General features: G+C 37.4%; 1 protein-coding gene across 1 annotated transcript in view; it reads right to left on the minus strand.

The window, feature by feature from the left end:
• Positions 1-25,285, minus strand: part of LENG8 (leukocyte receptor cluster member 8) — a 58,535-nt gene that overhangs the window by 9,201 nt on the left and 24,049 nt on the right. Inside the window, exons 8-11 of the mRNA XM_034423211.3 lie at positions 4,075-4,392; positions 2,870-2,998; positions 1,517-1,805; positions 317-418 (exon numbers count right to left, since the gene is read on the minus strand). Coding sequence (XP_034279102.2) covers positions 317-418; positions 1,517-1,805; positions 2,870-2,998; positions 4,075-4,392 — 838 coding nt within the window. The remainder of the gene's footprint in view (positions 1-316; positions 419-1,516; positions 1,806-2,869; positions 2,999-4,074; positions 4,393-25,285) is intronic.

Below are 25,285 nucleotides of genomic sequence, written 5' to 3' on the forward strand. Positions count from 1 at the left end.
GTTCCAGGTTGTCAAATTTTGCTTCTTCTACCAAAGTTTGCTCCAATTATTATATAAAGCTCTGCTCTAATTTAAAAATTCAATTCTTATTCTAAAGTAGCTGAAGTTCCTCTAACTTGTCCACCTACAAAATGACAACTAGCAACCAAATATATTAAGATACATTTTAGTCTAACTATCACAGTACTGGCCAGCATGAAGTGGCTACATGTGACTTAACATGGTTAAGTCTAATCATAGTTAAAATTATAGCTTAGCATGCAAATTGTGAACTGAACCATGACTTTCTGCCCTATCAAGGCCTGAACTGGCTTACTGTAAGGTCCTGGCGGATTGATTTCATCTGCTCGCAAGCATAGGCATAATCTTGCTTCTCTTTCCAGTGGGATTTTACTGCAGATAAAGATTTTTTAAGTACCTGGGAGAAAAGAAGGAAGTGGTTTAAAAATATCTGACAAACATTAAACAACTTCTAAAACAGCTCTGGAATAAAACTGGACATAGCCCAGGAAAAAGAGCCTTCAAAAAAAAAGGACAAACAAAATATTTTGTACAAACAGTCATGAACTACTGATGGAGGAATGATGACCATTGCCAAGACTGCAGGATGGCATAATTGATCTCCTGGATTAGCCTGCACTTTCTGTCCAGGGAATATTCAACATGACTAACAGAATTTATGTTTAACAGTTCTCCAACTCCCCCCTATGAGTGCTTATTGCCTTGAAACCAACCCAGAACTGTATAAAGCAGCGATCCCCCAACATTTCCAACTTTTAGGACCACTGGTGGCAGGGGGAGAGAGGGATTGGTTCCATACAAGCAGTGAGTGAATGTGCATAGCTCCATTTAAGCAAGCAGCAGGGGCCTGCGCTCACCGCTCCCACAAACGGAGCTTCACATGTGTGTGCACTCGCCTGCTGATTACACAAGTGGAATTAAGTGCATGCACACTCGCCTGCCACTTGTGTGGCCCAGCTCCAAGCAGGCCGTAGCCTAGTGCTGCGCCATAGCCTGGGGATTGGGGACCCCTGGAATAAAAGGACAGGTCGAAATAGAAAGCAAAATAGAAGCGAAAACATAGAACGCTCGACTTACAACAGTTGGTTTAGTGATGTTTAAAGTTATGACGACACTGAAAAAAGTGACTTATGATCATTTTTCACACTTATAACCTTAGCGGCATTCCCATGGTCATGTGATTTACATTCAGACACTTGGCGACTGGTTCATATTTATGACAGATGCAGGGTCCCAGAGTCACGTGATCCCCTTTTGTGACTTTCTGACAAGCAAAGTCCATGGGAAAGCCAGATTCCCTTAACAATGGTGTTGCTAATTTAAAACTGCAGTGATTCACTTAACAAATATGACAAGAAAAGTTGTAAAATGGGGCAAAACCCACATAACTAATTTCTCACTTAGCAACAAAATTTTTGGGGTCAATTGTGGTCGTAAGTGGAGGACTACATGTACTACGCAGGGTCTTTTTGCTTTCCCCTTAGTGGTTACTCACAGAGAGAGGCCGGACAGTGGAGGGGTCTGGAGCACAGGTGAGGCGCAGGTAATGCTTTGTGATATCTTGGCAGGTGCCTACAATCTTCAGCTCATTCCAGTCAAGGCCATCAGAGCCAACAGTGTCCAGAGCATTGATCTGTAAGATAAGAGGTTCCAGACGCAACTTTTTGGGATGAGTTCCGTGCTGGAAGCGTGCTGCCCTCCGTTCCTTCTTGAACTCCTTTTCAGGATCTTCATAATCCATAGTGTTGCGTTTTCGATTGCGCTTGGGAGGACCTTGATCATGTCTACATGGATAGAGAGAGATATGAACTGGATGAGTTACTAAGACCCTTATGTAATCTTCTATGAAATACTTATGAGTGCTACTGCGAACTTTTTTATACCAATTATTGGAATCATAGATCTGTGTGATTATTACTGCTGTAATATCTTTGTTCACTGATTACAATTAAAACACAACATAAGCACTTCAGCGTATGAATGGACGTGGGAAAATGCCACAGGATGTAGAAAAATGAGCAGAAATGGAGTCAAAAAGCTACAAGCAAAAGAACCGTATCAAGAAATGCAACGTGCTAGAAAACTGAAAATTTCAACTGAAGTCAAGAAGGTAAGAGAAATTTATAAAGTCTCCAAGAAAATGATTTGTTATCTGCAATCTAAAAAAATGAGACCAGAAATGTATAGAGAAGCTGGAGAAATCCCAAGACAGCTAAGCTAATCAAAATCAGAAATGACTTTTTAAGATCACATGTACAGTATGTAAAGCAATAGACTTATATACCTCTCTACAGTGCTTTACAGCACTCTCTGAATGGTTTACAGAATCAGCATATTGCCCCCAACAATCTGGGTCCTCATTTTACCGACCTCGGAAGGATGGAAGGCTGAGTCAACCTTGAGCTGGTCAAGATCGAACTCCTGGCTGTGGGCAGAGTCAGCCTCCAATACTGCCTTCTGACCACTGAGCCATCACAGCTGCTCAGAATACATGAATGTAGGGCCAAAGCTGAAACTTCTAAAGAAATCTATGATACCTCAAGGAAAAGACACATCTGCTATACATGTAATCGCACATGTCAGTAGGAAACAATAAAAAACTGGATTAAATCTGAGCTGGGCTTCACACTTGAACTGTCCAAAATCCCTAATGATCTTGCAGAATAAGATTGGCATGTGCTGAGGACTTTCTGCACAACAGTCCTGGATACAGCACTGCTGCTTGCTGCTTCCTCTGAGGCACAGACAAAGGCTAAACATTTCTTACAATCACTCTTACAAGTTCTATTTCCAATCTCCTATTAGCAACCAGCATTCACACCGAAGGCCCTCTCCCTGTGCAACTTGCCTTTTTCCTCGCTGTGTTCTCATCCGCCCTCTATCCATGTGGCCTCCACGCCCTCGGTTTTTCTGAGCATTCCTGCGGCCACCCAGGCGACACTCATTTCCAGAGTAGGAGCTGTCAGAATCTGAATCGCTATATAAAAATGAAGAAAATATTTACCTTTGACTGTTATGTTAAACTCAAGGTCTGGAGTTGTTGTAATCAGCCCCCAGGCCCCCCCCCAAAAGCTCAATAAAATGAATAGTATTATTGGTGCTGTAAAGGAACAAGTTTCCACTACAGATAGTTTTCAACAAGTTTGTTTAGTGATCATTTGAAATTACAATGGCACTGCAAAAAGTGAGTTATGACCTTTTCACACGTACGACCACTGCAGCATCCCCATGGTCGCATAATCAAAATTTAGACATTAGGCAACTGACTATTTACAACAGCCGTGTTGTTCCAGAGTCATGAGATCTCCTTTTGCAACTTTCTGACAAGCAAAGTCAATGGGGAAACCAGATCCTCTTCACAACTACTAATTTTAACAACTGCAACAATTTACTTAACAAACGTGGCAAGAAGTCATAAAATGGCACAAAACTCACTTTACAAAATTTTCACTTAGCAATAAATTTTGGGCTCAATTGTGGTCTTAAGTCGAGAACTATTTGTAGTCTTAGTTTGTAACTTTTTTCTTTTTTCTTTAATAGGCATGTCCCTATCAAACAGGTGAAGGATGAGATCCAGCACGAATCCGAAAGTCTGGAAGACTTAACAGTATTTTTAGGAGTATAAGACACCCCCCACCCCCAAAAGTGGATGGAAATATCTGTGCATCTTATAGAGTGAATACTGTGGTGGGGGGAGGGGGTTGGTGCGGTGCCAATGAACTGTTCTGGGCAGCAGGGATTGCCACCGCCTATCGCCACCACCCATTCGGCAGATTTTTTTTTCTTGTTTTCCTTCTCTAAAGCTAATGTGTGTCTTATAGTCTGAAAAATATGGTAAATCTCTGGTCCTGGTGACCAACTCAGATTGGATCCTGCAAAACTATTCTGGGACACATGTATTTGCCTTCGTTCATCAGGTGGAGTTATAACCACCGTAGCTGTGCACACACATGCAGGGACTGAAGTGATAGCTCCAACATAGAACCATTTGAACTGCAAGATCCAAGATAACTGTTACAAATATATTCTATTCTTTTGGCCTCCGTTGTTTACCTTCTTCGGAAGTGGCGACTCGGAGATCGGGATGATGACCTTGACCTAGAACGTGAATCAACACTTGAGGATGAGCTATTTTCCTTCATGAAAACATTGCGGTTTCCAAATTTGGTGGGGAAGGCATTCCCGCGAATCCGACCAGTCCCAGGTCCTCCGCTACCTCCCCCTCGCTGGGGCTGAGAATTGCCCCCACCACTCCTCTGCTGCTGTTGAGCAAGACTTGACTGCATAGAGGCACGTGGCGGGTGCAGAGAAGACACTTCCCAGCGCTGCTGTTTTTTCTTGGGGCTTTCAGCCGAGTTGTCTCGGCCCAAGCTGTAGAAGGAATAACAGATCTGCTGAATCTTAGGAAAAGGTTTTGTGAATGAGCAAGCTACTCACCATGGCAATTAGATCATCCATTGTATGTGCTCGAAACTCTAAAACACACACCAGGTGAACATATTGTGTGCTAACTCCACTTGATGCAATCAAGTTTACTAGCCTTATTTGCCTCTTAAGGAAAATACATCCTTTAAAAAAAAAAAAAAAAGAATAGAAATTGGGGGGAGGAGCTGACGTTGCGACGGAACAGACAGAGGATTCCTGGGCTCCAGAATCGCCGCTGAAAGCCCCGCTGCTGGACAGTCCTTCTCGGACCTCACAGTCTTGTTTTGACTGTGATAGTGGAGGGCACATCCTGATGATCCCAGGTACACCGCAAAGTCCCTGGTCGATCCAGGAGAAGCCCATTTTCTAGCAGCGGGGTGGCAGCCATAGTAGCTGCTGAAATTGGGACAGCTCCGGAAGAAGAATAGAAGGACAGTGAGTCAATGCAGTGAGAGACTTTCAATCTAAATAAATGCAAAGAACACCCTGAGATTGAAGTGGGAATTAAATTGGATTTAAAAAGAAATCAAGCGGCGAAATTAAGCAGGAGTCATTTTTTATTCTCAAATTATTAACATTGGTGGAGCTTTAAATTTTTGTTTTGCTTTTGACCGGGATTGGATTGAAAAAGATTGATAGAACTGAGAGTTTAACATCTGTAAGCCGTTGTGCCTTATACTTGAAATATTTTTCCTTTTGGATTGAATTTTTCTTTTTTTTCTTTTCTGAAGATTGTTTTTCTTTTCTTTTTTTTACTGACAAACTATAATAGTGGGGAAAATAGGAGAGTGTATAATACTGGCATCTGCTGGATTGGAAATTTTGTTATTCTTTTCTATTAAAACAGCAAGTTGAAACAATTATATAACATTGTTGCTATAACCCAAAGACTGAAATTTTTTTTGCTGATAAGATTGTTGGAAGGACATCTGAGAGAGTTTGGAACTATCTGCTTTGTTTATTCAGGTGCTCTTCGGGGAACTATCAGAAATAGGAGTCTGAGGCAAAGGAGAGTGTTAATGCTTGGGCAGAAGTACTGCAGAAGAAACTGAAATTCTCTTTTATTTTTTATTATTTACTCTCTGTACATTTCCCCTGCTTAAATATTTCTGATGGATTTTCTTTTATTTGTTCTTATATAATCGAGTTGAATTAAGATGTACAAGAGCCTGAAGATTGATTTTTGGTTTTTTTTCCCCCTCTAGTTGGCTATTTGGTCTTCTTTTTCATTTTTATTTCTCCTTTTTTAATTTGACTTTCCTTCAGTGTATTTTCATTATCAGTGGATTAATTAAAAAAAAATCTTTTTCCTCTCAAAGTGGATTAGGGTTTTGAAGAATCTAAAGAAGTGTTTAATTTCTCCCCTTCCCTTTTTTTTTCTTTCTACATTTTTTACTCTCTTGGGCTTTTTCTTTTTTGTTCTTGGCCTTTGGCGAATTTTGGATAGAATGAGTAGAAAAGTAGCCACAGTTGGATCTACTTCAACTATTCCTGCCTCGTCGCCATCTGGAGGACAGCGATCAATTCAGACAATGCTTCAGCAAGAGAAGGATAAAGAAAAAGAGAAGGAGAAGGATGTGACATTGCGGATGATTTTTCAAACAATTCAGAGGATGGAACAACAACTACTCAAGACAGATGAAAAAGTAGCCAGTACATAGCAAATGAGAGACTGCAAAAGCTCGAGAAAAATGAGGAGCAAAAAGAGGAAAAAAATAAAGATATAGATAATAGATTGGGAGAAGTTGAACGTGACAGGAGTGGATTAATTGGATGGGAGATGGACAAATCAGAATTTTATCTCAGATTTGGCTTCTGATGACGTCATTGCAATGGACGGCTGAACAGAGTGAAAGCTCTATATCCAGTTTTCCCTTTTCTACAAACGGCGGCTTTATTTAGCCATCGCAATCCACGGAGAGGTTTGAGAAGGAGAGGGGATACCGAGGCATGTATGGAGGTGGCATCTTCCACACACTGAAGAAACCCCCTGGGGTGCCTTTGTAGGAAGAAGGCGGCAGAACGCCGCTCTGAAGCAGTGATTGATCCTCTTGGAAAGGAAAGCCTATCTGTCACAGTGTAAACTATTGGACTGAGATTGCTGTGCTGAGTGAGTGGGAAAGAAGAGAATGATACTAGCCTCTTTGAACTGTATTGGCCCTTAAGTGAAAGTCAGCGGCTGGAGCGGAGACTGGCCATTTTTGACTTTTGTGACGTGGAGCCAGCTGTTATTTATTTTATTTTATTTTTCTTTTGGAACAGCGGCGACGGAGTGATTGGAGTTAGCCGTAGTTATTTGGGTTTCTGGAAACATTCCCTTTGTGTGTTAAAGATTGGAGACATTTGGTGATTGTTTGGCTGCTTCTTATTTGAGACTCTCTCGAGATTTCTCTGTTTAAAGAGCCCCTGGTGTGTGCCGGACTGAGGGATACATAATGACTTGACATTTTTCCCTTTTGTTTTCTAATCGTTATTGTCGGAGCTGTCTACAACTGGAAGAGTTCTTCTTCCACCCTGTGGCTGAAGCTGGTACAGCAGGGAAGAGAAAATCTGAGTCACTGAGAAAAAGAATTAATTGGTTTGTGTTGGAAATAGTTTTTAAGGGCTATAGCCTATGCTGACTTGGAAGAAATTCTGGCGTGACCCAGAAATGTCCACAACGTCTATGGTTACTAAAGTGAATAAGAAGATCCTAGCTTTCCCTGCATCTGCATCTCCAATGGCTTCAACAAGATCTGTTGAAGATATGTCATCAGTTGGAAAGTCTCCCCCTATGCAGGCTCTCCAAGCTATGCTCTAGACCATCCAGGAATCGATGACCAAGAATCAGGAAATGATGTCTAGGAATTTCGAAGATTTAAGGATGTTAAGAGTGAGATGGGAGGAGTCAGAGGAGAGGTTAAACAAATGGGTGAGAAGCTTGGAGAACTGCAACAAGCAATAATTAAACAGGAGGAAAGGATGCGGGAGGTGGAAACAAGGACAGAAAGGTGTGAACAATGGATAGATGGATGGGAAAAAAAACAAGTGATGGCTAACAGGGAGCTTGAAGATGAGATAATCTTTCTTGAGATGGAAAGATCCTCCTTTTTTCTTAGGCTCCAGAACGTGGCAGAAGATAAAGGATAGAGACTGGATGAGATCATGGGGGAGATGGTAGCAGGAGCCCTGGAACTAAACAGAGCCTCAGTACAATGTGATATCAATGAAGTATTCAAGGTGTTCACTAGTTACGCGAAGAGGCACAATCTCCCTCATGAAGTTCATGTGAGTTTTAATAAGAAGGCCCTATGCGAGGAATTTTTCTGATGCACGAGAGACCAGATTATTAATTATAGGGGCACCAAGTGACGATTCTAAAGCAAATTCCGAGACGGGTCAGAGAGCAGAGAAGGAGATACCAATTCCTCACTTTACATTTGAGGAAGAATGCAATCCCCTACTGTTGGCTCCTACTGGAAGGATTGCTGGTGACTTGGTGAGATAGACGAATCAGAATAAGGAACTTGCAGGACGCGAAAGTGTTTTTTGAACAACTTAATATGGCGGATTTGGATATGGAGGAGGAGGTAGAAAGTAGAAGTTTGGAGGAGTCTCAGGAAGAGGATAATATGAGAACTGGTGAAGGTAAAAGTGACAGAAAGAATGGAAAAGAGGACCGAGGAAGAGGAGGAACAGCGACGACACAAAGAGAGACAAGACAGACGAAAAAAGCCCAAACAATGGGAAAGTAAGGGCTGACTAGGAGGAAAGGGATGGGAGAAAATGTATGCTTGTTATCGGTAAACATTAATGATTTAAATGCTCCTATTAAAAGAAAAAAGATAATGAATAAATTAAGAAAATGTAAATATGGTATTATTTGTCTACAGGAGACGCATATAAAAAAGTCTCAAGGTAGCTTATTAGAAAATTCTAGATTAGGTAAAAAATTTACTTCACTAGCTGATCAAAAAAAAAGAAGAGTGGTGATTTATGTGCAACATCATTTGGTGGCTAAGAAAGTATTCGCAGATCAGGAAGATAAGAGTATTAATGGTGGAATTGGAGATTGGTCAGCGGAAGTGTTTATTAGTTTGTATTTATGCCCCCAACTGTAACCAAAGGCCCTTTTATGAAAATTTATAGAACAAATTCGCAGAAATGGAATATGAATATATCTACCTGCTGGGTGATTTCAATGCTGTTATAGATAAGGCCAAAGATTATGTCCCGGGGAAAAGGAAAGGAGGAGGAAGAAATGTGAAGAATATATTTCTAAGGTAGGTAAATTGAGGACCCAGATTGTGGGGGCAATAAGCTGACTTTGTATAAAATATACAAAAGTATGAAGGCTATTGCTTAACGCACTGTAAGCCGCCCTGAGTCTCCGGAGAAGGGCGGCATATAAATCAAATTTAATAATTAATAAATCAAATTTAATAATAATTTAATAAATATGGAAGGTAAGAGAACAGTGGTGCAAGAATTTTTTACTCAGCTGTATAAAAGGGGTGAAGAAAGGGAACAAGATATTTGGACATATTTAGAGAGCAGAGACTTGCCAAAAATTACTGGGACAATGAAACAATTGCTTAATGCTCATGCCCTGGTTACTTCCCGCTTGGATTACTGCAATTCCCTCAACATGGGCCTGCCCCTGAGATGCACCTGGAGACTCCAGCTGATCCAGAATGCAGCTGCACGGGTTGTTATGGGAGCCCTTCATTACTCCCATATAACACCCCTCCTGCGTGAGCTGCACTGGTTACCAGTGGTTCTCCGGGTCCGCTTCAAGGTGCTAGTCCTCTCCTATAAGGCCCTTCATGACTTAGGTCCGGGATATTTGCATGACCTTCTCCTGCCTGCCTCTCACCGTCCTGTTAGCTCACATAGGGCCGCTCTCCTCAGGGTTCCGACGGCGAGCCAATGTCACCTTGCTGTGCCCAAGGGTAGGGCGTTCTCTGTGGGTGCTCCCACCCTCTGGAATGAATTACCTACTGAGCTCTGGACAGCTCCTGATCTCCGCTCCTTCCGTCGGGACTTGAAGACTTGGCTTTTCAAACAAATAGGCTGAGACTGATTCCGGGCTTTATTATTTACTAATTAATTATTTGGATTAAATTATGATTTTATTGTACGGATGATCTGTAGAATTATACAAGATGGATTTTGAGGTGCTGGGTAAGCACATGGTGGAACTATTTAATGGGGTGATGAAAGATTCCCAAATACTGGCATCTTGGTCAGAGGCCTATATATCTATTCTACCAAAGGAAGGCACTGATTTGATACTTATTAAAAATTACTGACTGATTACATTGCTTAATTCGGACTATAAAATATTTACGGCACTTCTGGCTACAAGACTTGGATGTTTCCTTAACCAATTTATACATCCAGATCAGAATGGATTCCTGCCCAACCAACAGTTATATGATATGAGAATGGTGATGAATATTTTAGAGTATTATGAAAATTACCCTGACAAACAGTTATCCTTGATTTTTGTGACGCCAAAAAGGCGTTCGACAGAGTGAGCTGGGATTTTATGATTGCTCAGATGAAATACATGGAGAGGTTCATGGGAGCAGTGCAAGCAATCTACCGTGAACAGATAGCAAAAGTATTAATCAATGGGAAGGAAACAGAGAAGATTTGGATTGGTAGGGGTACAAGGCAGAGCTGTCCACTCTCTCCGCTATTATTTGTGCTAATACTAGAACCATTGCTTAAGGAGGTTAGGAGGAACACGGAAATAAGAGGAATGAGGGTTAGGCACCAGGAGGTGAAAGCTCAGGCATATGCTGATGATCTAGTTTTCATACTGGAAGATTCATTAGAATCAGGACTGAAGCTATTACAGGTACTTAGGGATTTTGGGAGAGTAGCAGGATTGCTAATTAACGAGGAAAAAACAAAAATTCTAGTTAAAAACATGACGTAGAGGCAGAGATGTCAGTTGGAGGGACTCCTGGGGATGCAGATAACTAATAGAATAAAATATTTGGGAATTTGGCTGACAGCAAGGTGTTCATCGGTAAAGGAGAATAATTATGTTCCCCTTTATAATCAGACAGTTAGAGATTTGGAGAGATGGAAAAATTTACAGTTATCACTTATGGGAAGGATTGCTGCCATCAAAATGTCCTCTCCAAATGGTTGTTTTTGTTCCAAACTGCCCCGGTAAGTTTGGATAGGGAATTCTTCAACATCTTGAACAGAGTTATTTCTAAATTTATTTGGCAAAGTAAAAAGTAAAAAATCAAGGATTAAGCTCAGGATGATGCAGGAACCTAAAATTAGAGGGGGATTTGGACTCCCAAATTGGGAGCTTTACCATCAGGCAGCCATTCTGATATGGGTGAAGGACTGGATCGCCCTGAAAAGGAGGCAGCTATTGGCGGCAGAAGGTTACGGCCTTCAACATGGTTGGCACTTTTTATGGCCAGGACAGTCAGCCCGACCGAGGTATTTTCAGAATCACTATTTACGTAAGATCATAGGGGTACCTGGGAAAGACTTAGGAAAAAGTTGTATCTGAAGATACCATATTGGATCTCGATTCAGGAGGCCCTGGTATACCCGACGTTATATAAAGGAGAGAAGGTCTTGACCTATGAAGATATTTTGGATACTCAGGGCAGACTGAAGACACGGGAATAACTGAGGTCGGAGGGGTGTAACATAGACTGGTGGGCCTACACCCAAATACACTCACGGTGGAAGAAAGATCAGGGGAGTGAAGGGATATATCATGGAAAACAAGAATTGGATAAAATCTTATTAGGTAATGACAGGAAAGTCTTATCGAAATGCTATTCTTATCTATTATCATTGAAAGCTGGGGAGGAAGTCGTTAAAGACTCCATGATTGCTTGGGGGCGAAATATGGGTTATTCATTGGATCTTCAAAAATGGGAGGAGATTTGGCTTAAAAATTTAAAATTAACTATGGCATGCTCTTATAAAGAGAGTATTTATAAGATGGTTTATCAATGGCACCTACGTCCAGCAAGATTAGCTAAAATGTTCCCCGGGACATCTTCCCAGTGTTGGAAATGTGGGCATAGCAATGGAACTTACTTCCACCAATGGTGGACATGCTCGCTGGCAGCTAAATATTGGATGAAAATACGACGATGGTTGCTTGAAATTACATACTGTAGAGTGGAACTGAAACCGGAAACCTTTTTGTTGGGGGTAATGCCTGCAAATATTGGATTGACTAAATGGTATTTGATGCTGCACATAATTACTGCAGGGAGACTGGCATTCACACAAAAATGGAAGAATGAGGACTTATCAACGGACTCAAAAATAATTTATAAAATCATGGAATGTGCAGAGTCCGACAGACTTACAAAACTGATCAAGGGTAAAAGAGACTCAGACTTTTATGGTAGTTAGAATATGTGGTATGATTGGATCCAGAAATGATGTGAGAGAGACAAAGGATAATGTTGGATTATAATTATAGATGATGGTATATTTATGGTAATTAATAAGTATTGGAAAGGTAAATTTGTATACAAGAATTTGTAAATATTTTCTATTTTTATTCTCTGATTATTGGCATATATATATATATATATATATATATATATGGATGTTTTGGCGATGTTACACTGTGATAGAAAAATTATACATTTGTTTTTGATTTTTTTTGAACTATAGTAAAAAAATTAAAAATAAAAAAAATAAAGAATTTTATCTCAGATTTCAAAATGTAGAAGAGGAGAAAGGAGAGAACTTGACAGAAATAAGGATAGGAATGTTGGTTGAAGCATTAGAAATTACTAAGGAGAAGATGATGGATGGTGTGGATGAGATATGTCGAGTCTACACTGGATATGCAATGCGTAATAAGTTACCACAAGTAATGCATATAAGATTTATTAAGAAATCAATTAAAAGACAAATACTGCAGATTGCCAGAGAAAAAACATTGAAGTATAAGGAGAAAGAAATTGTGGTTTTGAAGCAAATACCAAGAAAAGTGAGAGAGATATGGAGAGAATATCAATTTTTGATCAAAATATTACTTCAAAAATGTGTGAACTATAGATGGCTGGTACCAAAGGGATTAGTGTTAACGTGGCAACTCCAAAGATACAGAATAGACTCTTCCGGTTGGCTCCACATGCCTCATAGACACTCCTCCGTGAGCGCCCGATCCCCGGCACCGTAAAAGCCTCCAGAACAGCAGAAAAACAGCTGTATGGAGGCTTGAAACCCTTCCCCCTGGGCAAAGGGGAGAGAGGAGAGCCGACAGGTGGAGGTAGAGCCCCCCAAGTGCCCTAGGATAAATTCTGGGGCGCGAAGGGCGAGAGCTCCCTAGAAGCCTGTCAATCTGCTCCGGACCTGGGACGACTCTGCTAATTAGCAGAGCAAGAAGCCGCGACCAATTCTGCCAATAACAAATGAGGGGATTTCCAACATCCTAAATTGCTGCAGGCAGAACAAGCCAGGAGAAGTCAGACTGCAAGTATTCAAACTTAACTCCAATGTTTATTGCCTCCTTTGGAAGTAACAATTTAGTAAATTTGCATCAAAATGGCGATTGAGGCTGGAAAGGGCGTGGAAAGTGAAAGTTAAAGGGAAGTTTCATTTCGCTGGTAGCCTCTTGCCTGAAAAGGACTTTTGTAATGAAAGAAGGAGGATTTTAAGACATCAATTTAAGACTGGGGAAAATCTTTGACTTTGATGGACTTTTCCTTTTGGCTTCTGATTAAAATATAAAGATTAATTCAAATTGAAAATGGCCTCAAAACCTGTAAAGACTGTTCCTATTAAAGGAACTGGGAGCGCTGGAAGCTCCCCAGCTCACACTTTTAAAATGCAAGCCTCCGCCCCCCCCCCAACAGATCCACAGACCTTAACGTTTGAAATGATACAAGAAGCCCTAATAGCCACGCAGAATAAACTCACCACTGTGATTAATGAAAAAATTAATGAAACTAATGAAAAAATTAATGAAACTAATGAAAAAATACAGGCTGTTTCAGAGGAGATTTTAATTCGGAATCAGCAAATTAGGGAAGACATATTACTGGCATTTAAAGGTCTGGCAGGTAATATTGAAATATTGGATGATAAAGTTGAAGAAATTAAACAATCTACGGAAATTCTGGATAAATTAGGAGAGACTCAGAATAAAATTGAGAGGACTGAAGCTGATGTAACAATGATTCAATACAGAGATATGGAATTTGCATTAAGAATAAGAGGGGTGAAGGAGAACAAACAAGAGAATTTGAAAGAAATGATGTCAGAGGTATTGGCACAGATGTTGGGGGGGACGAAAGTGGAGTTTGGCTGGCAGATTGACAAGATATATCGTGTCAATTCGTTGGTGGCCAGACAGAAACATTTACCAAGAGACATTGTAATATATTTTACTACAAGGAGATTATGCAATGAAATTTTACAGGCTACCTTTAAAAACAAGCTTCAGGTGGAAGGCCAGGAGGTGATGACAATGAAAGAAATCCCTCCTAAAATGTTGAGAGCTAGAAGGGATTACGCCTTTCTGGTGGATGAACTGAAAAAACGCCAAATACAGTATAGATGGAAAGTGCCAGCCGGCCTAGTGGTGATCTATTCAGGAGAGAGATATCGGCTTAATACAATATGGAAAGCAAGAGATTTCTATGCCAATGTGTTAAAGGCTGGGACATCAAAACCACCAGAAGGAAAAAGAAAGAAGTAAGTATTGGAAGGAAAGAGAGAAGACAGTAGTCCAGGGGGGAGCTTCGACGAGTCAAGAAGATTTGCTACAAATCCAGATTGCTGTTCAAGATCTGGATTTAATTGATATACAAGAAGAACCGAAGGATCAAAGACAGACCAGAGCAGCAACAGCTAAGCGCAAGGAAGAATTAAGACAGCAACAACTTCGGATGGCAACTCAAGAAACTACCAAAACAGAAGCTATGGGAGGAGCTAGACCTAAAGGTCAAATGAGGCAAGACCATCAGAAAATGCTCCAGATGCTTCAGAGGCCCAGAGATGGGAACTAGATTTTTAACCTGGAATATCAATGGTTTGAATTCTCCACAGAAGAGGAGGAAAAAATATTTCACTATCTTAAACAATTTAAGAACGATGTAATTTGTTTACAAGAGACTCATATTAGGATACAAGATCAAAAATATTTGGCAAATACAAGACTAGGTACACATTATGTAGCAGCAGCACCAGAGAAGAAAAATGGTATAGTTATATATGTGAAAAGAGACTTAATTGCCAAATTAATTGAAGCAGATGACCAAGGAAGATTTCTAGCGATTGAACTTTTAATAAAAGGAGAAAAATTACTTGTAATTGGAGTATATGCTCCGAACCAACAACAGGAAAAATTTTTATAATTTTCTACATTCAAAGTTGACACAATGGGGATACAAGACTTATATCCTACTGGGTGACTGGAATGGTGTTTTGGATGTAAAAAGGACAAGAAGGGACCTAAGCAAAATGTTTTAACAAGAGCAAGATTGCCCAAATCGTTTTTGGAGATGATGGATGATTGGGAGTTAAGGGATATTTGGCGTGAAAGAAACCCAGAAGAAAAAGATTTTACTTTCTTTTCGGATAGACATCAATCTTTTTCAAGGATTGATTCTATACTAATTACTAATGACCTTTTTTCTAGGGTGAAGAATACGAAGATTTGCTCAAGAAAATTGACAGACCATAGTCCAGTTTGGTTGGAACTGGAGTATGGAAAAGGGCCTAGGAGGTCCTGGAGATTAAATGATAACTTGTTTAGATATGAAGAAAATGTAAAAGAGTGTAAAAAATTTATGAAAGAATTTTTTGTTATGAATATGCAAAAGGGGACATCTATGGAAATGGTATGGGATGCAAGTAAAGCATATATGCGAGGTATTTTGATATATTTGAATAATAAATACAGAAAGAAACAAGGGGGGGAAAAGAAAAGAATTAGAAGAAGAGATTAGAAAACAGGAACGAGCTTTAATAGCTAATCCAACAGATAAGAAAATTAAAGAGACAATTAATTTACTGAAAGGTCAATTTAACATGTTAATAGCAGATCAAGTTGCAACTAATTTACAATATGCTAAACATAATACTTTCTGCAATGCTAATAAACCAGGCAGGTGGTTAGCATATTTGTTAAGGAAAAAGCAGAAATCAAGGATTATAGAGAAAATAAAATATAAGGGTAAAGAGGTTTATGAGCAAGAATTGATTAAAAAATCTTTTTTAGAGTTTTAGGCTGTATATTGGTGACAAAATTCAAGATATAGATATAGATAGATATTTGCAGAAAGAGAACATTTATATAACTTCAAAAGAGCAGAGGGACAGCTTAAATCAATTGATAACTTCCGAGGAAATTTTGTTTGCAATTAAGCAGTTGAAAGTGGGTAAAGCTCCAGGGACAGATGGCTTGACAGCTGTTTTTTATAAAAGCTTACAGGAGGAAATGGTGGAACCACTGAAGGAATTATTTAACAATATACAACAGGGAGGAGAGGTACCTCCGACTTGGAAGACAGCTTTTATTTCTCTGATCCCAAAAGAGGGTCAAGATCATACAGATCCAAAAAATTATAGGCCGATTTCACTTTTAAATACAGACTACAAGATTTTTGCTAAAATATTAGCAAATAGGTTAATGACAGTTATGCAGCAAATGATTCATCATGATCAAACTGGTTTCATAACTGGTAGACAAATGAAAAGTAATGTGAGGCAAATTGTTAACTTACTAGAGTATTTGGGAAGGAACAACCAGGTCCCCGCAGTGCTAGTATTTTTGGATGCTGAGAAAGCCTTTGATAGGTTGAATTGGCAATTTTTATTAAAATTAATAGAAAGGATGCAACTTGGAGAACATTTTATACAATCTATTAAGGCAATATATCAAAAACAAACAGCGCAAATAATCATCAATGGTGGTTTAACAGATATTTTTAATATAGAAAAAGGAACAAGGCAAGGTTGTCCCTTGTCTCCATTATTGTTTATTTTGACGCTGGAAATCCTGCTGAGTAAAATACGTGGGATGGATACAATAAAGGGAATTAAAATTAGACAGCATGAGTATAAATTACGAGCGTTTGCGGATGACCTGGTTGTTACCTTAGCCCAACCAGTACAATCGATTACAGCCTTGATGGATATAATTAACTCATATGGACAAGTATCTGGTTTCAAAATAAATACAGCCAAAACAAAGATAATAGCTAAAAATATGACTAGAAGCCAAAAAGAAGAGATAGAAAGGGTAACAGGATTTGAGATAGTTAAGAAGGTTAAATATTTAGGGGTTTATATTATGACCACAAATATGAAATTACATTAGCACAACTATGAACTGTTATGGCAAAAAATACAAAAAGAGATGGAAAATTGGAAAAAATTACAACTGTCTTTGCTGGGAAGGATAGCCGCAGTAAAAATGAATGCTTTACCAAGGTTTTTATTTCTATTTCAAATGATACCTATACTTAAAAAAGACGAAAATTTGAAGGAATGGCAGAAGGGCATAAATAAATTTGTTTGGGCAGGGAAGAAACCGCGAGTAAATCAAAAGATAATGCAAGATACACGAGAAAGAGGAGGTCTTAAAATGCCCAATTTAAGATTGTACTACGAAGCCGCTGTCCTCTCAGCAATTACTGACTGGATTAACTTAACGGAGGAAAGGATATTAAATATTGAAGGATATGTCTGGTCTACGGCTGGCATGCCTATTTATTGTATGATAAGAAAGTAGATAAGATGTTTAAAAGTCATATATTAAGAAATGACCTATTGCGTGTCTGGAAAAAGTATCAGTACAAATTAAACGATAAGTTACCAATATGGACAGTACCCAGACATGCGATAGAAAATATAAATTTGGAGCAAAAGCAGGATAAGACTACATACAAGGAACTCCTTTATAAAGAAGGAGTTAGACTACAATTAACATCTATGGAGCAATTAAAAGAAGGAATAATTAGAACTTGGTTTCAGTATGGGCAGCTGCAGGCCAGATGGAGAGAAGATCAAAAAATGGGTATTATGCAGCAGGATGAGAATTTGATAAAACAAATGAGACAAAAGTCAAATGCATATAAAAAGGTTGTATGTGTTAGTGGAAATAGACTCAGAAACATGCCAAGGACTACATGATAAAATGGGCACAAACTATTGGAGAACCTATAATGATGGAAACATGGGAAAAGATATGGGTTAGAAATGTAAGATTTACACAAGCCCAAAACTTAAGAGAGAACTTTTATAAAATGTTTTATAGATGGCATTTAGATCCAAAAACACTAGCCTGTATGTATCCAAACTTACAACCTAAGTGTTGGCGATGCGAGTGTGAAGATGCTACGTATTTTCATATATGGTGGACATGTAAAAAAATTAAGGCTTTTTGGATAAAAACATGGTGGATTATTCAAAATATTTTAAAGAAAAAGATTAAATTTACACCACAGTTTTTTTTGTTGGGAATAGTTACGGATTGTACTGTAATAGAGACTAAGTTGGTTTTGAATTTAATAACAGCTGCCAGGTTACTGGTGGCACAGTATTGGAAGAAAGAAGATCCACCTACTATTGAGGAATGGACACTAAAAGTAGTGCATTTGGCAGAGATGGCAAAAATTTCATCATATCTTAAAGACCATTCAAACGAAAGATATATATTGGAATGGAGAAGATGGATCGACTATATTCAAAACAAGTATCAGACTAAGAAGATTCATTTAGCTTATGAATGAAACATTTTCAATCTTTAGTTTATGTTTATAGGGTTTTGAGCTATAAGGTGTTCAAGACCTAGAGAGAATTTGAAGTCAATAATTTGTTAGCATAATTTAGTTTTATGTTTGTGAATGCTATACCCAGTGCTTGTTCTGGGAAGTCTAGGGGTGGGGGTGGGGGGGATGTGTGGGAGGGGGTGAGGGGGGAAGAGGGGGAGAAAATGTTTGTATTTCCTATAAAACTATTTCCTATAAAACTATTTCCTATAAAAAAAAAAGATACAGAATAGATACAATAGACAAAGCGAGAGCAATTTATGCAGAATTTTTTAAAGAGAAGGAAACAGAAATGGAATTCCAAACGACAGTAGTGCCAGTAGAATTTCAAGAAAAGGAACTGGCAATGATTGAAAAAGCAGAAGGTGCAGTAGAAGGGATTGTGGAACACAAAGAACAGTGTGAAGTAAGATCAACTAGAGCAACAAAGCTCACATATAAAGTATGAATATGGAAGAGAGAAAATTAATTTCAATAAATATAAATGGACTTAATTCAGCTGTTAAAAGAGGAAAGATATTTCACAAATTAGAAAAATTAAAACTTGATATAATTTGCCTACAAGAAGTACATATTAAAAAGCAACATGAACAGATATTGGCATATCCAAAATTATGGAAAATCTTTTCCTCATTGCCACAATGTAAAAAAGGGGGAGTGGTTTTATACATTAGAAATGCAATACTAGCTGAGCAAATGTATGCAGTAGCAATATATGCTCCAAATAATAATCAAAGTGATTTTTATAGAAAATTGCACATGAAAATAACGGAATTGGAATATGGTATCATTGCATTATGGGAGATTTTAATGATATAGTGGATGGAGATTTGGACTATAAAACACATAAGAATAAGACATACTAGAAAGATATTACCGAAATCTTTTTTCAAGATTACTGAGGAAATAAACTTAAAAGATGAATGGAGATAGAAATGAGAAAAACAGACAATATACTTTTTATTCTGACAGACATTCATCTTGGTCTAGATTAGATATGATATGGACAACAATGGAATTGACTTTAAACATAGAACAAATTGAGATAGAAGCAACTACCTGGGCAGGTCATAATCCAGTGACAGTGAAATGGAAAGGACAAAGGAGAAGATTTAGGTGGACTTTAAATAATACTATATTAAAAGAAAAGGACTTTGTACAGAAAATGGAGAGAGAATTGGCTTTCTTCTTCAAGGAGAATAGGAAAGAAGATACTTCGATGCAAAATCTTTGGGATACGATGAAGGCCTATACTAGAGGTTTAATAATGGACTATACAAGGAAGAAAAGGCAAACACACAAAATATTGGAAGAGGGTTATAAGAGATTTGAAAAAGAGCTTCAGAAATGTCCACATAAAAAAGATGTTAAAGTGAAAATGGATACAATAAAACATAAAATGGACTTACTGGAGAAAGAAGAACTAGCTCAAAAAATTAGAAGCACTAAACAGAACTATTTTGAGAATGCCAATAAATCAGGAAGATGGTTAGCATATAAATTGAAAAAAGAGATCGAGAATTAAGAAAAATAATACAATTAATTGATGACCAAGGACAAAGTATATTTGGAAATAAAGAGAAGAAAAAATTATACAGGATTACTATAGACAACTGCATGAGAAAGAAAAGATTGATGAGGAAAATGTGATACGATATCTTCAAAATGCAAGGTATACCTAGGATACCTAAAGATATTGAGGAGATGCTAGAGGAAAACATAACGATGATGGAATTAACTGAAGCAATTAAGAAACAAAAGAATGGAAAGGCACCAGGGCCAGATGGTTTGCCAGCGGAATATTATAGGACATTGCAGGAATCTTTTTTTTTTTTAAATTTAAATTTGATTTATATGCCGCCCTTCTCCGGAAACTCAGGGTGGCTTACAATGTGCTAAGCAATAGTCTCCCACTCCTAGAAGTTATGAATGAAGTGATGACAAAGAAGGAAATACTCGTCATGGTCTGAGGCATATATTACATTGATTCCGAAAGAGGATACAGACCCACAACAAATAAAAAATTATAGACCTATATCTCTGCTAAATTCAGATTATAAAATGTTTGCTTCAATACTGGCAGAAAGACTTAAAAGATATTTAAATAACTTTATACATTCAGATCAAAATGGGTTTCTGCCAAAAAGATAAATCAGAGACAATATGAGAATAATTCTGGCCACTTTGGAATACTATGAAGCTCATCCTGAAAAACAAATGGCTTTGATATTTTTAGATGCACAGAAAGCTTTTGATAATGTAAATTGGTGTTTTATGTTGCTTCAAATGATGGGCTTTGGCAGAAAATTCATTCAAGCGATAGAAGCTATATATCATAAACAAACGGCAAAAGTAATGATAAATGGAGAATTGACAGATTCTATTGAGATAAAAAAAGGTATTAGACAAGGTTGTCCACTGTCCCCTCTGTTGTTTATATTAACTTTAGAAGTGCTAAATAGAAATGTAAGAGAAGAAAAAGACATAAAAGAATGAAAATTTGAAAAAAAGAATATAAATTGCAAGCATTTACTGATGACCTGGTCTTTATTCTTGAAGATCCACTAACATCAATAATTATACTGATAGACAAAATTGGAGAGTTTGGGAAAGTAGCTGGTTTGAAAATCAACAAAAATAAAATGAAGATTTTGACCAAAAATATGTTGGTAAAGCAAAAAGAATTACTGGTGGATGTATCAAAAATGCAGATCACAAATAAAGTTAAATATTTGGGGATATATTTGATGGCAAGATGTAGCACGCTTAAAGAAAATAATTATAATAAACTTAAACAATAGATAGGGACAGATTTGGCGAAATGGGAAAACTTACAGCTTTCTTTGATTGGAAGGATATCAACTATTAAGATGAATATTTTGCCTAGAATTTTATATTTGTTCCAGACAATTCCAATTAGATTGGGAAAAGACTTTTTTAAAGAATTGAACAAAATGGTGTTAAAATATATTTGGCAGGGAAAGAAGGATAAAATTAAAGTTGTTACAAGATGCTAGAATGAGAGGGGGTTTTGGCCTACCTAATTGGGAACTTTATTATCAAGTGACAAGTTTGATATGGATTAAAGAATGAATAATTTTAAGAAATACTAGATTATTGAATTTAGAAGGTCATGATTTGCTGATGGGGTGGCATGCTTTTTTATGGGATAAAGGAACAAAAATACAGGGGTATTTTAGAAGACACCATATACACGAGGCTTTGCTATTAAATTGGGAGATTAAAAAACAACATTATTTGAAAATTCCAGTCTGGGTATCAACGATTGAAGCATTTTCTTATTCAGTAATATTTAGAAGAGAACAAATTGTTAGATATAGTGAATTAATGGATGAAAAGGGTGAACTTAAATCAAAGCAAAAACTGGAAGAACAAGGTTTTAAGATGGATTGGTTTTCTTATTTGCAAATATGTTATAGATATGAAGATGATTTTAAACAAGAAGGTTTTTATAATGTTTTGACTAATTTAGATAAGATTTTAATGGTGTCTGATGATTATGTAATTAAAGAATTGTATGGTTATTTATTAGAGGTAAAATTGGAAGAGGAACAAGTTAAAGAAACAATAATAGCATGAGGGAAACATTTTGGTTATGGGATTGATTTAGAGAAATGGCAAAAATTGTGGTTGCAAAATTATAAAATGACAATGTCTACAGCATATAAGGAGAATTTGTATAAAATGTTTTACAGGTGGCATTTACCCCCGACGAGAATAGCCAGAATGTTTAAGAACAAATCGGAGAAACGTTGGAAATGTCCTCAGACTCCAGGATCATATTACCCATATGTGGTGGACATGTGCAGAAGCTAAAAGATATTGGACTAAAATCCACACATGGTTGGAAAAAATGACAAAGAAACACATTGATTTAAACCAGAGATATTTCTATTAGGGATTTTACCAGAAATGTATAACAAAGAACTGAGATATTTAATTGTGGATGTTTTAACAGCAGCTAGAATTGTTTTTGCTAAAAATTGGAAAGGCAAGAAGATACCTACTGATGATGAAGTCATTAAGAAAATTATGGACTGTGTTGAAATGAGTAAATTGACATTTGAAATTAGAGAACAGGAAGATAAACAATATTATTTGATTTGGGATTTGTTCTACCAATGGCTAGATAATAAAACATGGAGAAGAACTATGAAATATGAAATTAATGTAATGATAACATATATGAAGTTTTCTTATGGGAGTTAAGCCTTTGTTAAATAATGGCTAAATGAGTATAATAATATATAAGGGATATATAAAACTGTTAAATAAGAGAAATTAAATAATTGGTAATTTTGGATATGGGATTGTGCACAAAAGAATTTTAACCGGGCTTCCGATGGCACTGCAGGCGTCGGCGGCAGCTCCCTTTGGAGCTCTAACCCCCATGATTTCGTAAAGCCGCTAGAGCAGCGAAAATCAGCTGTTCTAGAGGCTCGGAACTTTCCCCTCGGGAGAAGAGGGGAAGGCGAGCAGGCAGGTGTGGGTAGAGCTCCCCAAGACCTCCAGGATTAATCCTGGGGTGCAGAGGGTGAGAGCTCCCCAAGCACCTGAAGAAGCTCCGGATCCGGGACGTGTCTGTTTTTTAACAGAACAAGGCGCCGCCACAAAAAACTCACCACAAAAGAGAAAGAAAATATTTCACTATTTGAAACAGTTTTAAAATGATGTAATTTGCTTGCAAGAAACACATATTAGAACAAGTGATCAGAAATACCTAATAAATGCTAGATTGGGCAAACACTTTGTTGCATTAGCTCCTGAGAAGAAAAATGGTATAGTTATATACCTAAGAACAGATTTAATGGCTAAATTAATTGAAGCAGACCCACAAGGAAGATATATAATGATTGAATTATTAATAGAAGGGAAGAAAATACTTTTAGTGGGAGTATATGCACCTAATCAACAAGAGAAATTTTATAAACTTTTGCACAAAAAATTAATACAAATGGATTACAAACCATGCATAATGATGGGTGATTGGAATGGTGTATTGGATACCAAAAAAGACAAAAAAACTCTTTTGCCAAATGTTCAAACACGGGCTAAATTGCCTAAATCTTTTTTTGACATGATGGATGATATGGAGTTGAGAGATATATGGCGTGAACGAAATTTTAAAGAACAGGATTTTACTTTTTTTTCTGACAGGCACCAATCTTTTTCTAGAATTGATTTTATACTAATTACAAATGATTTTCTTTCCAGGGTAAAGAAGATGAAGATATGTCCAATAACTTTAACAGACCATAATCCGGTGTGGATGGAACTAGAGTTTGGGGAGGGGTCTAGGAGATCCTGGAGACTGAATGAAAACTTGTTTCGATATGAGGCAAATGTGATAAAATGTAAAAAGTTAATGAAAGAATTTTTTGTTTTAAATATGCATAAGGGTACACCTGTGGAAATGGTATGGGATGCAAGTAAAGCATATATGAGAGGAGTTTTAATAAATTTGAATAATTCTTACAGATGTAAGGGAAAAAACGGAGGAAATTGGAAGAGGAAATAAAAGAAGAAGGAACAGGCGTTAGTGGATAAACCAGATGACAAGAATATAAAAGAAGCCATTACAATATTGCGAGGACAGTTTAATATGTTGATGTCAGATCAAGTTGCAACGAACTTGCAATATGCTAAACATAATACTTTTTGTAACACAAATAAACCAGGCAGGTGGTTAGCATATATGTTAAGGAAAAAACAAAGATCTCGTACAATAGAAAAAATAGAGTATAAAGGTAAAGAGGTATATCAACAGAATATGATTAAGAAAGCATTTTAGATTTTTATACGAGGTTATATGCTGGTGATAATATACAAGGTAATGATAGAGAGAGATATTTGCAGAAGGAAAATATTCTTGCAATTACTGATGACAAAGGGAAAGATTGAATGTATTAATAACCACAGAGGAAATTCTTTGGGCAATTAAACAACTAAAAAGTGGAAAGGCTCCTGGCACAGATGGTTTGACAGCAGTGTATTATAAAAACTTTCAATTAGAAATGGTAGAACCTCTTAAGGAGTTATTTGTTAAAATACAACGGGGAGAAGTGCCACCATCCTGGAGAACAGTTTTTATTTCCCTGATCCCGAAAGAAGATCAAGATCATAGTCAACCCAAAAATTACAGACCCATATCATTGCTTAATACAGATTATAAGATCTTTGCAAAAATTTTGGCAAATAGACTAATGTCAGTTATGCAACAAGTGATTCATAAAGATCAAACTGGATTTATACAAGGGAGACAAATGAAAAGCAATGTAAAGCAAATTGTTAATATACTGGAGTATTTGGGGAAGAACAACCAAGTCCCTGCAGTGCTTATGTTTTTGGATGCAGAGAAAGCGTTTGATCGATTGAACTGGCAGTTTTTAGTGAAAGTAGCACAAAAGATGCAGTTGGGAGAGCATTTCATACAATCTATTCAGGCAATATACCAGAAACAAACAGCACAAATAATAGTTAATGGTAGTCTCACAGAAATCTTTAAAATTTGAGAAAGGAACAAGACAGGGATGTCCCTTGTCTCCACTACTGTTTATTTTAACTTTGGAAGTATTGCTGAATAAAATACGGGATGTGGATAACATATAGGATATTAAGATCAGGCAACAAGATTACAGACTACGAGCATTTGCAGATGATTTGGTTGTAACTTTAACCCAACCAGTAAATTCAGTTACAGGTTTGATGGAGATAATTAGGCAATATGGTCAAGTGTCAGGGTTTAAAATAAATATAGGGAAAACAAAGATGATAGCTAAGAATATGAATACAAAACAAAAAGAAGAAATGGAAAGAGTAACAGGATGCGAGATAGTGAAAAAGGTTAAGTACTTAGGAATTTTTATTACAACGTCAAAATGGGAAATTATACAAGTATAATTATGAATTGTTATGGCACAAAATACAGAGATGGATAAATGGAAAAAATTACAACTGTCTTTGTTAGGAAGAATAGCAGTAGTTAAAATGAATGTTCTGCCCAAGTTTCTATTTCTTTTTCAAATGATTCCAATACTTAAAAAGGATGT

Source organism: Pantherophis guttatus, chromosome 4 (genome assembly GCF_059756535.1).
Source record: "Pantherophis guttatus breed Tessera chromosome 4, ASM5975653v1, whole genome shotgun sequence".
Lineage (NCBI taxonomy): Eukaryota > Metazoa > Chordata > Lepidosauria > Squamata > Colubridae > Pantherophis > Pantherophis guttatus.